General features: G+C 38.1%; 3 protein-coding genes across 7 annotated transcripts; 1 reads left to right on the top strand and 2 right to left on the bottom strand.

Annotated features, from left to right (window-relative positions):
• Window positions 1-2,278: 2,278 nt before the first annotated feature.
• LOC111776959 (Photosystem II 5 kD protein) lies at window positions 2,279-2,895 on the top strand. The gene has a single exon (XM_023656388.2). It carries the CDS (start codon window positions 2,399-2,401, stop codon window positions 2,726-2,728), a length of 330 nt encoding a protein of 109 aa, XP_023512156.2. The 5' UTR covers window positions 2,279-2,398; the 3' UTR covers window positions 2,729-2,895.
• On the bottom strand, window positions 2,739-7,899 carry LOC111776957 (calcium-dependent protein kinase 8). The gene is made up of 9 exons (XM_087118526.1): window positions 7,584-7,899; window positions 6,701-7,243; window positions 5,971-6,094; window positions 5,687-5,830; window positions 5,346-5,498; window positions 5,158-5,273; window positions 4,907-5,074; window positions 3,794-4,021; window positions 2,739-3,636 (listed from the first exon to the last, which is right to left on the bottom strand). The coding sequence occupies exons 2-9, from the start codon at window positions 7,208-7,210 to the stop codon at window positions 3,490-3,492; spliced, it is 1,590 nt and encodes a 529-aa protein (XP_086974652.1). The 5' UTR covers window positions 7,211-7,243; window positions 7,584-7,899; the 3' UTR covers window positions 2,739-3,489.
• A 728-nt stretch (window positions 7,900-8,627) lies between these two features.
• On the bottom strand, window positions 8,628-13,989 carry LOC111777370 (nuclear transcription factor Y subunit A-1). 5 transcript variants are annotated; one of them, XM_087118673.1, is made up of 6 exons: window positions 13,915-13,989; window positions 11,537-11,786; window positions 11,268-11,368; window positions 11,024-11,092; window positions 10,377-10,541; window positions 8,628-9,432 (listed from the first exon to the last, which is right to left on the bottom strand). In XM_087118673.1, the coding sequence occupies exons 1-6, from the start codon at window positions 13,972-13,974 to the stop codon at window positions 9,007-9,009; spliced, it is 1,071 nt and encodes a 356-aa protein (XP_086974799.1). In that variant the 5' UTR covers window positions 13,975-13,989; the 3' UTR covers window positions 8,628-9,006. The 5 variants fall into 5 exon arrangements, with proteins under 5 accessions (XP_086974799.1, XP_086974798.1, XP_023512694.1 ...); XM_087118672.1 differs by having other exon boundaries at window positions 11,253-11,368; XM_023656926.2 differs by lacking the exon at window positions 13,915-13,989 and adding an exon at window positions 13,477-13,757 and having other exon boundaries at window positions 11,253-11,368; window positions 11,537-11,797.
• Between the last annotated feature and the right edge of the window lie 1,083 nt (window positions 13,990-15,072).

Raw genomic sequence — 15,072 nt, forward strand, 5'->3', positions numbered from 1 at the left:
TTTCAAAATAAAGATTCACTTCATTATTAAAAAAAAAAAATTAATAGTATGAATTATTTGGTGAATAAAGTGGAATAAGTAAATAAGTATTTGAAAGTTTAAACGAGGAATGAAAAAAGAAAACATTTAAAAATATTTAAATGTTAGGGAAAGGGAAACAGCAGTCACAGTTAACAAGGTGTGTGTGTGTCAGCCAAAATTCATATAATTATATATGATTGGTGGTGCCTATTTACCAATAATAAAAAAAAAAAAAAAAGACTATTGGTACGTGCCGTTTAAGGGAATAGTTGGTTGTGGCTTTGTACTATTCTCTTCTCCTCTTCTTAAAAAAATAGATTCTTTATTTATTTTATATTTAAATTCAAATTCTTTCCTTATGGGGTTTAAACTTCCACTGACAAATGAAGAAATCACAATATTTTTCATTCTTTTTGACAGAGTGTGACACATTATTAGATTTGATTTCCCTGAAAATTTTAGAATTACAATTATACACTTTTGTTTCTTTTTCATTTCATTATACTTAAATCATACCTTTGTCCTTACACTTACACTGTTTTAATTCTCTTTGTTAATCTCCTTTTTATAATAAATGTTAATATATACATATATATATATATATATATATATATATCCTTTTTTTAGCTCATCATTCAAGATTATTAAGATATAAGAAAAAAAAAAAAAAAACACTAATATGCATATAAACTTACTTGATAAACAAAATCCGTGACATATAATATCAATAAGTTTTCACCTTTGATTTCTTTTATAAATAAAATTGTAAGTGGTTAATTTAATAAGGGACATACTATTTCTTCACGCAATTTCATGATTTTTTACCGTTGTAAAATGTACCACACCTTATTTAACATAATAAAAAAATATAACTATACTATAAACTTTGTTAATTTATTTACACCCAAATCTTCACTCTCTTTGGCAGGACATTTCTCGACTTGTCCCAGGACCAAGTTGTTATTTGAGAAATTATTTAAAATTTGTTTAGTTTCTTGTTAAACTATGTGCTTCCGACATGGTATAAAATAATTATATAGCTTAATGAAACATTTTAGTGTAATTATGTGAAAACTTATCTCTACTAAACATATTTTAAAGTTGTAAGGCTAACCGCAGTACGTAACGAACTAAAATTATTACGTAATTTTTTAAGATCTATCACAATGTTACCAATATTTTAGTTAAACCCGAGAGTTTATTATTCTTAGCATTTTAATCAATAAATTAACAAACAAAAAAAAAGGATTTTCAAAAGAAAAAAGTTTGAAAAAATTGAAAGAATAGTTGATGGATGAAAATAATGGAGTGGCAGTGTGGAGAGCGCATCAAATCAACAAACTCACACGAATGATGTGACCGCGCGCGCGCTGTAACGCTATCTCTCTGAATTTCTTCACTGTCCACGTCACCTCACTTACCGCACATTATTTATATTATTAATGGAAAATCCAATCTTTATCCTTCACCAGTAATTTTCATATTTCTATTTCTCTATTTATTTAAAAATTGGTGAGATGTTTGGATAAAATTGAATTTCGTCCTATTTTTTAAAAATGATAATTCATTTTTGAAATAAAACCCATAGAATAAAAATGGATGTTTACAAAATTGTCCCTGAAAAGTAAAGTAATGAGGGGAACAGTGAGTGAGTGGGTGCATGAAATGTGGTTGGTTAGTGGAGCACAAGGCCCAAGTCAAGTGGCTCGGAAACCAAGGCCCAAAAGAAGCGGATCTAAGGCCCAATTGAATTTGGATTTCACAATTTCAAAATTTGAAAATATTTAAAGTAATCGGTAATTGGGAAAGCAGAACGAGTCTCTGTTACGACACAGATACACAGTGAATACGGTCCAAGTACAGTACCTTTTTATAAATTAAAAAAATTCCAAATATTACTGTTAAATAATATAAATACTATTTAAATACTATTTTGATGGGGTACTTTCAACCTTATTCCACTTAACCTGTTGAATTTTCAAAATTCAAATTTTTGTCCTTATAAATTCAATATATCTTAAATCTACCACTTATTATTATTATTATTATTTTTCTTTTTTTTTTTTTGTAAAGAGAAGTTGTAATTATTGTTCTTGTAGAACAGCGGTAGAAACGCTTGGTTGTGAATCTAGCATGTAAAGAGAAGTTGTAATTGGGCAAAGAGATAAAGGGGAACACGTGGCAAGAGGGCATTGGTTAGAAAATGTGATAGGATAAGGAAATGGATGATGTTTGAATGAAGAATGAGCAGAAGGAGGGTTGAATCATCTGGACACACTCCCAAACATAAACTATATCCTCTTTCTCCTTCACCCACCTCTCTCAACAACCACTAATCTCCTCAATCTCAGACCCCAATTTCTCCAAATCCCTGAAAATGGCCTCCATGTCCATCACAGCCTCCTTCCTCCCCTTCACCGCCACCCAACCCTCCGCCGCCGCCCGCAGAGCCCTCTTCGTCACCAAGGCCTCCACCTCTGCCGCTGCCACTGACAGCAACTCCAACGCCAACTTGGAGATCAAGAATGTGAAGGTGGAGAGCAGCCAAGGGCGGCGGGAGTTAGTGGCGGCCGCTGTGACTGTGGCAGCTGCGACCTTTGCGAAGGCGGCGATGGCGGATGAGCCCCCACGTGGCTCCGCGGAGGCCAAGCAGAAGTATGCTCCAATCTGTGTCACAATGCCCACTGCCCGTATATGCCGCAAATGATTTCCAGATGTTTTCTCTGTTGTCTTTTTTTTTTTTTTTTTTTTTTTCTTCCTTCTTCCCTGTCAAATCATTTCATTTGGTTTCTGGTTTCCGAGTTCTATTGTAAAATCTGTATAAGAAAGCTATGAATTGCCATGAATCCCCCTTCAGTGTTCTTGTTTCTGCAACTCCTTTCTTTCTTATCACACTTTTAAACAAATCAAAACTTTTATCCGATCATAAACAGTCAGACCAATATGAACATATCTCAACAAAACAATGATGAACATATCTCATCAACAAAACATGATAGTCAGACCAGTATGAACATATCTCAACAAAACATGATATTCAAGACGTCGAAACCAACCCATCGTAATGTGGTCATTTCATTCTTCCTATGGTTGGCTGTTTAGTGGACAGACTTCAAAGCGGATCTAAGAACCCTAAACTCAATCCAGAAGCGTTTCAATATGAAAACCATGATTCGACGAAAATAAGGAACTTTATATCTCACTCTGTTCAAGAATATGAATTTAAAGAGACCATTAATGGAGGTTGGCAAGAAGATCCCAGAAAGTGCTGGAGCTTGATCCTGAGCCAATGGTGTTTGACTTGGAATAGACTTAAAATGATAATAATATTAATAATTATAGGGTCTCATATCATAAACGAATGGCAGAAAACCCAACATAAGTGTTTTTATATATATATACCAAATATTTGCATTCTTCAGATATCGGTTGAATCATTTCATCTTTCAGACGGTTTATCTATACACCTTAATTAGTAAGATTAAATGACCCTTCTCTGAACAACTTCAAGCTCAGGTTGTTGAATCTTTCCCGTGAATATTGCCTCGATGCTTTTCTCCAATCGGTTCCCGCCTTCATCATTCCTGCAAACTCCTCGTAGCTTATGCATCCGTCCTACAAAACCAGAATACGAAGGGTTAGAAGAACTGCCCAATAAGTTTCGGAGCTGAACTACTTTCAGATGTTTGGCAAGCAGGAACTAGAGCTATGAAGCATTTCGAGGAATATCGAGTTTGTGTATGTTACTAAGAACTGGACATGAGGTACTGACCTTATCCGTGTCGACATCGTGCATAATGGCACTGATGACATCCTCACTGTTTGTTTCTTCATCGTTTAGCACAGCTCGAAGCTCTTCAATCTCGATGAAACCACTCTGATTTTGATCAAAGAATGCAAAAGCTTTATGTAGGTGCTCGTCATTTGCCATCCTTCTGAGGTGGATTGAAAGTGCAACAAACTCTCCGTAGTTGAGAGTTCCATCATCATGAACACCAGCCTGTAGAAAGAAAAAGTTGAGTCAGTAATTGTGTCTAAAAGTTTGATTACTATTTCACAAGATAGAATAGACTGCCCCTTTGAATCACAGAGACACCATGAATTCAAGCATCTAACCATTCGTGCTTCGTTTTTGTTTTTGTAACATCCCAAGCCCACTGCGAGTAGATATTGTCTTTTTTGGGCTTTCCTCTCAATGTTTTTAAAATACCTATGCTAGGGAGATGTTTCTACACCCTTATAAAAAATGCTTCGTTCTCCTCCCCAACCGATGTGGGATCTCACAATCCACCCCCTTAGAGGCCCAGAGTCCTTGCTAGCACTCATTCCCTTCTCCAATCGATGTGGGACCCTCCAAATCACCCCCTTCGGGAGCTAGCGTCCTCGCTGGCACTCATTCCCTTCTCCAATCGATGTGGGACCTCCCAATCCACCTCCCTTCGGGGCCCAGCGTCCTCACTGGCACTCATTCCCTTCTCCAATCGATGTGGGACCCCCAATCCACTCCCTTCGGGACCAGCATCCTTGCTGGCACACCGCCTTGTGTCCAACCCCTTTGGGCCTCAGCCTCCTCGCTGGCACATCACCCGATGTCTGGTTCTGTTACCATTTGTATCAGCCTAAGCCCACCGCTAGCAGATATAGTCTCTTTAAAATGTGTCTTCTAGGGAGATGTTTTCACACCTTTATAAAGAATGTTTTGTTCTCCTCCCCAACTGATGTGGGATCTCATAGTTTTCTTTTTAGAGAACAACGGCCCCTATATCTACGTTTGTCGGGGGAAAAAACAAAATCTAAACAAGTCCAAGAAAGAAGGATGATAGCAAATTCGAGGCACACACGTTCAAGGATACGAAAACAAAACAGAACAGAGAATTGTACATACTGCTTCCATAAGTATCTGAAGATCTGCTTCTGGAATCTGTTGTCCGAGCTTTTGCAATCCACTTCTCAGCTCCTCCAAATTTATCTTGCCCCTCTTCTCAACGTCCATCATTTCAAATGCATCCTTTATGCCGGCTACTTCCTCCACTGACAAATGCTCAGCGATCACCTAAGGACAATAATCAAATGAAATGTCATTTATAACTCAGGCAATCTATCCTATAAAACACCCCAAATGACGTTTATGATCACCCTTAGAGCTCGTTTCTTGAGCTTGTTCATCACAGAAAATTGCTTGAGTCTTGCTTTTACTGTCTCGCCTAATGGAACATTTGGAGCCTTCTTAGCATTTTGTAACCAAGGGTGGTCTGCACAAAGTGATATTTCAGGTATTCTGTGCAAATTCTAAACTACAAGTGTGAAAGCAGTGGACATGATACCTAGAACTTCCTGAGCGGTAAGGCGCCGTTTGGGATTGGGATCAAGCATTTTTCTTACAAGGTCCTTTGCATTTTCAGAGACTCTTGGCCAGGGGTCTCTCCTAAAATCAATAACCGAGCGAATAATTGCCTGTGCTACACCCTGTTCAGTTTCTACACGAAAATCGAAAGCTTATGAGGAGGAAATCTAAAAGAAGAACTACAAAAACTACACTAACAGGCGACTTATGTGAAAGATTCTATCCACAAGCAATGAGAACTTATTTCTTAACCAAACGGTGTATTATATGCATTCATTGTTCTTACAACATATGAACTGTGTAGAGCACAAAAATTCAAACCTGCCCAAAATGGTGGAATGCCACAGAGTAAAATATAGAGGATAACCCCGGCGCTCCAAACATCGACTTCTGGACCATAGTTCTTTTTCAGGACCTCTGGGGCCATGTAATAAGGACTGCCTACTATTTCATTGAATTGTTCACCTAATCCAATAGAAACAGTAATGTATAGTACGTTTCATGACATGTACAAATAGAAAGGTGCGGCAAGTGTAACAAAACAAGAATGCACAACAAAATGATAACATGATTCTCGTATCTCAACTGACTACAAGCTGCAATACCTCGTTTAAAAGTGATAGACAGTCCAAAATCGATTGCCTTCAATGGGGATGATTCCTTCTTATTTGCAAAAAGAAAATTTTCTGGTTTGAGATCACGATGCATCACTCCATGTTTATGACAAGCCTGTAACATGAAATACATGTAAATAAACAAGATTACTTCTCAAGAATAAAAATCTCGAAGTCATATGAAAAATACAATTGTGAGATCCCAGATTGGTTGGGAAGGAGAGTGAAGCTTTTTTTATAAGGGTGTGGAAACCTCTCCCTAAGAGACACGTTTTGAAAACTTTGAGGGGAAGCTCGAAAGGGGAAGCTCGAAAGAGGACAATATCGGTTAGTGGTGGGCTTGAGCTGTTACAAATGGTATCAAAGCCAGACACAGGGCGTTGTGCTAGCAAGGACGCTGGGTCCTGAAGGGGAGTGGATTGAGAGGTCCTACATTGATTGAAGAAGGTAACGAGTGCTAGCGAGAACACTGGGTCCCGAAGGATGAGGGAGTGGATTGTGAGATCCCACATCGGTTGGGGAGGAGAACGAAGCATTCTTTATAAGGGTGTGGAAAACTCGAAAGGGAAATCCAAAGAAGACAATATCTGCTAGCGGTGGACTTGAACTGTTACAACAACAGACGTATGAACGCCAGATTACGACATATTCTTACTAAACTAAACTTACAAGAAAATAAAAGTCTGCCATGTTTAAAAGTTAACCAGCATTTTCTTTTCACCTCAACAATTTCAACGATTGTCCGCATAACAGCAGCCGCTGCACGCTCTGTGTAATGCCCCCTCGCAACAATTCGGTCAAACAACTCCCCACCCTCGCACAGTTCCATCACAATGTGAACTGCCTCATCATCCTCATAAGTATCCTTCAGCGTAACAATATTCGGATGCTTGGGGAGATGCTTCATTATTTGAACCTCTCTTCGCACATCCTCAATATCAACAGCAGTCCTAAGTTTCTTCTTTGATATAGATTTACAGGCAAAACTTTCACCTGTATTAGTATCTGTGCATAAATATGTTACACCAAATTCACCTCTACCAAGCTCACGCCCAAGATCATAATGAGCCGAAATGTCATGACCAGTTGGAGCTTTCAACACCTGAAGCTTGTTATCAGCACCAACCACATTGCTCCTACTACCCTTACCAGAAAATGGAAAGGACTTCTTCTTGTGCTTACCTTTAGGCTTACCCGAAGGAGAAACAGGAGTAGCACAGCAATTACCCATGGGCAAGATCCAGAAATGTCAAAATGCTCCCACCTTTTGAGACATTTCAAGACCCATCAAGCAAATATATTAAGGGTCAAAAACATAAATAAAGGTAGAGATTCGTAAACAACACCAAAATACAAGCCAAGATCCAAAGCTTTTGTCACAAACAAAACGGACCAAGCTGAGAATCTGAGATAGATAGATAATCGAAAACTTGCACAAGATATCACAATTTGTCAGAGAACAAAACAGGCACCTAATCCAGGGCATTCTAAACAATGAAAAGATTAACCGAGAGAGATATCTATTCATTTTCATGACAATCCCACATGGCCTAGAAATTGTATTTCCCATTGAGAGATTAAAATGCTATAAAAGAAAACCCCACCTGGAATTTTCAGTTGAAAATGAGGAATCACAACGACATTGAGAAGAATAACCGGAGAAGTTGGGGCGAGGGGAGAATTGGAGGGCTTTGAATCTGAAATCTGAAGGAGAAAGATGTGTCTCAAGAACGGGAAGGCGGCATTGATAGATGGAGTTTCAGAGTCTCTCTTTCTCCTCCAAGAAATTCTTCTTCTTCTTCTTCCACTCTTGGATTCCACCAAGACGGAAGGCAAACGAGACCTTCCTCCCCCACCTCTTCCCTCCTTTTCAATCCACGAGGCCATTTCTCTATTCCCAACTGAATTCAAGAAATTATTACAATAATCATTGCATTTCAGCAAAATAATATTTGTTGGTGGGTCTAAGTCATATAAATGACTCATTATCCAATACCATTAGAGAAAGAAATAAATTAAAAAGAAAGTATCATTTCATTCGAGAAATTCAATCATCACTGTCCCTGTCGCTTAAGGGTAGTTTTTATGTTGCCAAACAATAATATAATTTCAATTCAAGCTGAGTAGGAAAATGTGACTTCTCTATCCGGTTAACTTTACATTCAATGCATCTATTAGAATACTAGAATAAAAGTAGCCAAATAATAAATATTATTCAAAGTTTGTACCTTTATTTATTTGAAAAATGACTGTGATTTATAAGGTATTTTAAAAACAAATCTCTATTACCAAAATATCAGCAAAAGTGCGTTTGATCAAATAATTGTTGTTGAGACAGCTTCAATTTAATTTATTTCATTCACAGTTCCAAAATGAAATCAGTATCCATTCATTTCCAGAAGGGGAAATGCGCAATTTTAAGGTTTAGCCCTTCACAACACAAATCAAGCATAGTGGAACCTGCAATCAAATAAGCATCTGAATTGGTTGAAACGGGGATCCGACCCAAGATCAACTAAAGTGGTGTCCAAGTAATTTCATTTGGTTCAAACGACAGCTCACCTTGAATAAGCTACAACAGGTTTAGATCATTTTCCAGTATTCCCAGTGGGTGCTGAAATCCGGATTCATATAATGGCAAAGAAACATATTTGACACCGGGAAAACTTGGATATAAATTTGCAACCAAATCATGGATCAAAGCTCAAGCCTTGACACACTTACAAGTACATGACAGTTGAGCATTCGATCTAGCAAGGTGTTCGTTAATTAAAAAGGAAAACTGTTCGAAATCTATGGAGTCTGTTCTATACACAAGTTAAAAATGGGAGAGGTTGGAATAAAGCATCCAAGGACTGAACCAGAACAAGGGCTCAAATGGCCAACTTATATCATCCCGTCTCCTTTACGATCAAGCAACAAGCACCAGAACAAAGCCAAGAATGATTTGCCGCCTGGCAGAAAACTGCCAGGGAATGTAGCCCGTAGATAGCCTAGGGGCACCCCATATTTTCGCAACCAGGAGGTTCACTTGATGGCAAGACGCCTCTGTGCTGCCTGATTTTCTGAGATGCTTCCTCGTTGCTGTCCCGAACAGTCTCCATCATCACCTCTCTCACCAGACCGTAAAGCATATGAGGAAGCTTGGAAGCTACTGTAATTATGAAATTGTCCACCGCCATTCACATAACTTCGAGCTTCGTACACCTCATGCAACTGCGTCCTCACTTCTTGTTGGCCATTGGAAGAATTCCAGGTTTCAGCCAAGGCACAAGGCGCAGCTTCAGAACCCGATGAACCAGCAGAGTGCGACGAGAAAGCTTGACCAGAACCAGAGTCCTTGTTCTTCATAGTAGAACTCGAAGAATTAACTTCATTTTTCTTGGCAAATCGTCCTCCACTACCCCTTGCCCGTCTCATGGCATGCTGGTGACGAGATTCATGAAGATACGGCTGTGTAGCATAAAACACAAGCTAAATATTGGAGGAACTTCAGAAACATACAAACCTGCATATAGGCTATACTAAAAGAATTGTTCAAGCGGGAAAGAAGAAAAAGAAAATGGAGAGTGAACAATCATCACTCCTCGAACATACAGAACCACCTACCAGCCAAATGACCCGTCCAACTCTCAATCACATCTGATGTTTCTAAGCTGACCGTGGCTCATGCGAGCGCACACACATATAGAACAATATTCAGAAATGAGTCTGAGTCAGCCAAGCCATATTTGTCTCAAAGGACAATGAATTATCTATTATAAGCTATACAACAACAAGAAATCATGAAATCATGAACGACCAGCTTTGATTCAGTATAACTCAACTTGAATTAGTGAGTCCACCATCCCTGGTCACCCACCCCAACACCCAACGTGAAATATAAATGAAGGCTCAGAAGTCGAATTAAAAACTTAAATGTCTTCATCCCTGAATCAGTTGTGATTTAAATGGAGACAGTTTATTATACCTTTACCTTCAGTTGACATGCTCTGGTCTTGCAAAACAATAATCACAATGCTACATCTTTCCTTTAAATCTTTTTATCAGTCTTGTAAGGTCTTGATACGACCTGGTAATTCATATGGGTGTTGGTACTAACCTTATACCTATTTTAAAAAGCCAATGTGAGTACATCCACTGCACTGTCCAGCACAACTAAATAACTTTTTAGTTTCCCTTCACTCACATGTCATGTTTATGGTCATTAAACAGATGAAAAAGTACTCGGTAAAGAATTTTGTAAGTACCAAATCAAATTTACAGCATAGGAAAGAATGAACTTCATTAAGAGTAAAATACAATTAAAAAGGCGTTGTTAGACTCCCAGCTACTTAAACATGTATAATAGACAAGTTGTAGTACATGAAACACGATTATTTGAATAGCAGTTGTACCTTTCTAATTTTTATTAGTTTGTTCTCAACCTCTGCTTTAGCACGTGCTTGTCTTCGCCTTAGGATCCCTTGATATTGTTTGGCATTCACAAAAACAGGTTCCTGTGTCACCTCAAGAGGTAAAGCCATTCTAGCATGCGGCATCCCAAGAAAGGGAGGATAACCCTACCATAAGGACTTGTCAGAGGCAAACTTCAATTCTTACGTATCCCAAAAAAATGTTTACATCCACAATGATCTCAAACATCCTTGACATATGACCTTGTCATTGTGGCCAAGAAAAAAGAAATAAATAATTCCAGGCCAAGATACTATAATAATCATACGACAAACTCTTCCAAGAAACTGGAAATTTTCAGTTAGTTCATTAGATACTCACATGCTATTGTACCTGAGATAGTTTGAGAAAGTGAAAATATGGACAAGGAATAACAATGAAGTTCCTGAATAATTGAAAAGGTAAAGCAAAAGAAAAAAAAAAAAAAAAAAAAAAAAAAAAAGTGATGCAAAAGGTATAGTACCATCAAGTTTACCCAGGGCTAAAATATAATAAAAAAAATTGTGAACATGGTGCAAAAATTACCAGTAAGATATACATATACGTGTACATATCATCATCTGATCTTTTATTTTCTTAACCCACATACCGGTTGATGTCCATAGGCAGCCATCACTCCAGCATAATAAGGATCCTGATATAGGTTTGATGCACATGCCTGAAAAAGATCAACATAAACTAGTAATCCCACATAATTTAAAAGCATCTTAAATATGATGTTTCAAGAAACCAATTTGTTCAATATTAAAAAAACTGGACACTGAGAGTCAGAAGGACATCTATAAAGTAGAAAAAACCAGACTAGCAAATGAACTCACAATAGAGTGGCCTACAAGTTCAAGCTGAGAAGGTTGTGTGATACATCCACCATGCACTGTAGGTGCAGCAGAAACAGCATGCTGACTGTTGTTCTGTACTTGCCCATAACTTACAGCTGAATTGATAATAACATGTTTGTTAACAATCCAATAAGGTTATATTGTCCTCAGTTTTCAAGATCATGTACACTAATTCCAGCTCATAACTAAGGAGGCTAAAAACAATAAGTGCCTTACTTTGAACAATAACATGATTTAGTAAGCAGGTAAGTTGAGACCCATACCATGTGAATCTTTTGTGGTGTCATCATCATCATCTTCATTCAAATCATCATTTGACATTGACGGTCCGTCATTAGATTCTGAGGCACCATTAGGACATTCCAGTGATGTTGAATTGGACAAATTTCCTCCTGCTGCTGGCGGGGAGATATGATTGTATCCAATACTACGCCACCAAGGTTCAGAATAACTACTAGTCTGCTGCATATTTGGTGGTTCAGATTCTAGTTGATTCACACTTCTAGGCTTTGACTGCATATCTTCTTCGCAAATATATATGTTAGATAAGATAAAAGGATGGAGTCAACTAGAATACATAGGCCATGCAAAATAAATGTTGGATAAACAGAGAACAAGCCGTCACCCTATGATAAAAGCACCGGAAAGAAGACATCAGAAGGAAAAGAGGAACCACGAAGCATCGTTCATTTTGAAAACCTTAGAAATCGTCCATGATTCTTTTCTCAAGATAAGGGGAAACTGTTCGATTCCTTCGATTTAAAATAACACGTGCGAGAGAAGGAAATTAAAAAGAAGAATATTCACCAGCCAGCTGAAGCAGTTTTGCTTACAGTTTTAAATTAAATGGTCTGAGATGAGGGAGGCAATAGTTTTCTGTCAAATTGGAGGGGTTTAATAGTCAGGAAGCTGAGAGAAAATAGAGGGAAAGGCTAGGAGATAATCACAAAGAAAAGCTTAACCTCAAGCACAAGCAAGTGCCATCCTTATCGATCAACTACGTTTTTTATTTCCTTCCAATTATGATTACATAACTCTTTCCCAGAGCATACTTTAACTATATCCAATCCTTGTGCAGAGCACTGCTCATTTTCCGCTTGACTGAGGCTTATCACCAAATTGGAAGTAAAATGCTCTACACCTTTAATTAATTCCTTCAGATCTTCCAAGCTATGTTGTTTACTTATCATCAATTGAGTTCTATGATAACAGAGACAGAAACCAAAAAAGTTCTTATTTTGCAATTGCATAATTTCGGACACAACTTGGAACTCGTAAATTTTCAATTTTGAAGAGACAGAAGTGCAGCATATCTAACAAACTCAACGGAAAGCCAAGATCATCCACGATCTATAATTCAAATCATAAACCAATTCCCGTAATGTTGAGCGGAGCTCTATTTATTTCCATACAAGTTTCAAAACAACTTCAGTTATCTATTTCCACCGTCGTATCCTATTTTGGTGCTCGATTTATTTCCATGCTAGACTATAAATTATCATAGGCGACCTTTTTCTATCACTCTTCCAACCACAACTCAGAAATGACAACGAGAGGGGAAAAAGTGGCAGGCTTATATTGATGAATCATCCTAAAACGCTCCACCCAAATATCAAATCATAGTCAATATCTTGTACTAAATAAGTTCTCTTTAGCATTTCAGTTCAGCTTATTAATGATCCACACGCAAGGGCAAGGGTAACTAATAGCGTTCTATAGAAAACGTTCACTTCGATATTTGGCGACTGATATTCCAACCAAAATTCCGCCAATAAGGACTGTACGAACCATAATCCCCACATGCAGACAACAAACAGAACCCAATGCCAAAAGATGGGACAGATGAAGGAGCAAAACTGAATACGACGGCGCGAGTTCAATCCTAAACAATAAGAACAAAAATCCCCAAGCTTACGACTTCTAAATATCCCATCAAGATCCCAATTCCACTCCCTTCCCTAAACAAAGGAACACCACCTGTTGAAATTTTCCACTCTAGTGATCCAAAAACCCAAATCCTAGTCGCATGAATCCAGAAACTCAAACCGGCGCGCTTTCATGCAACGAGAATAAACAGAACCCATAAAAGGGAAGAGAAAGAACTGAATTGAGAAAACCCTGGAGTAACATTAGATACACGAGAAAGAGAAGAAAAAGGAACCAAAATCTTGCAAAGTCAAGTCAGACGAAGAGAAGAACTCACTTGGAGGGAAAATTCTGGAAATCCAAAGCCCTAGATTCAGGACGCAACCACTCGGAATCTCGGAAAAGAGAGAAACAGAAAGAGAAATCGAAGACTCAATCCAGTTCTTCAACGATTCTCATACTTATGAGAGAGCACTGTAACTACAGTGCCAGAGCAAAGACCCTTTTGGGAACTCAAATTCAAGAGCTACGGCTACTGTTCCCTTTACCCACTGCGGGACCCGACTCCAGTTCCAGCTAGTCTTCCACCGGCAACCTCCCCTTCCAGTTTCGAACTAGGCTATCTAAGTCGATGCCTGTGAGCCGAGTGAACCGGCTAAAGCAGGTTCCCAGTTGACGTGGGTGGTGAGGTTCTGAATCTCACGGGTGGGTAAGGTTATGGAAATTCGTTTTTCAGGATAAAAAGTGGAAATTGGGATAATATATTTTGACTTACGTGACACGAACTTGACGAGCAAAGCCCGGGAAACGCTTGGCGCAAAAGTGGGGACCGCATCTTTAAAGTAGCGACAGCAGCGCATGCCACGTATCCCAAGTATTTTTAATGCATCTTTGTTTTCAAGACTTGTTCCTGATCTCGCAAATCTCTTATATCACCTTCAGGTAATGATATCACTGTAAGCTCCCAACAAATTATTTGACATGCCACCCGACTCTTTTTTATGTATTCCACTATAACCTAAATTCAAAACATTAAATAATGAGAAAAAAAGGAAAAAATTGATGACATGACACGTGGCAGCATATAAGTGGCTCAGGTTTTAGTGTGGTTCGGATAAGCTTGCATTGGTGTACCTAAAAACCATGATTGGGTGCACTAGGAAGCCCCCAAAGGCTTCAAGCAAAGATGATGCCTAATTATTGAAGCCCAACTTTGAGTTATAATTAATTAATACTAATTTTACTATTTGTCTTATATAAATCATATGGATGTAGCTATTCCTTTGTCGTTGACCCGCTGAATTATGGACTAGGAGAGAGAAGATGGAATGTGGGCCGTACGTACGAAATGGGCCAGGCCCATACGCAAACAACAGCTTTCACGCTTTATCAGGCCCAACTTTCCAATTGTCTTTCTTTATTTCCTTTTCTTAAAGAAATAAACGTCCCTTAATTTGAATATGGTATCTGATCATCAAATATGTAATTATATAATTCTGGAGTTAAGTAGGTTGAAAATGGGATGGAAGTGAGAAAGTGGGATGTAAGATAAAAGAGAAGTAAAGAATGATTTAGATGGTCAAAAGAAAGAAAGAAGGGAAAGCAAATAGAAGTAAGTGTATCACAATCAAAAGCTTTGGGGAGCAAAGAGTTGGGCTCTCCCATATTGCTTTGCTTTCTGCAAATCCTCTAAACAAAGTTACACAAAAAGCTGCCACAGATTTTTCTACAAACCCTAAAAGCTGCCAATACGTCCATTCCATTCCAATATAGGCATTCACCATAATTCATTTCAAGTTCATCTCCCCATTGTCAACTCGATCTTTGTAGTTCAACTCATTAAAGTATTACTATTTTTGGTATATAATCAAATCTTTATATTTGAATTTGATGATAAAAGAGGATGTTTGGTTGTACTTGTATATTTAAATAA

Source organism: Cucurbita pepo, chromosome 16 (assembly GCF_057944985.1).
Source record: "Cucurbita pepo subsp. pepo isolate OVF chromosome 16, ASM5794498v1, whole genome shotgun sequence".
Taxonomy (NCBI): domain Eukaryota; kingdom Viridiplantae; phylum Streptophyta; class Magnoliopsida; order Cucurbitales; family Cucurbitaceae; genus Cucurbita; species Cucurbita pepo.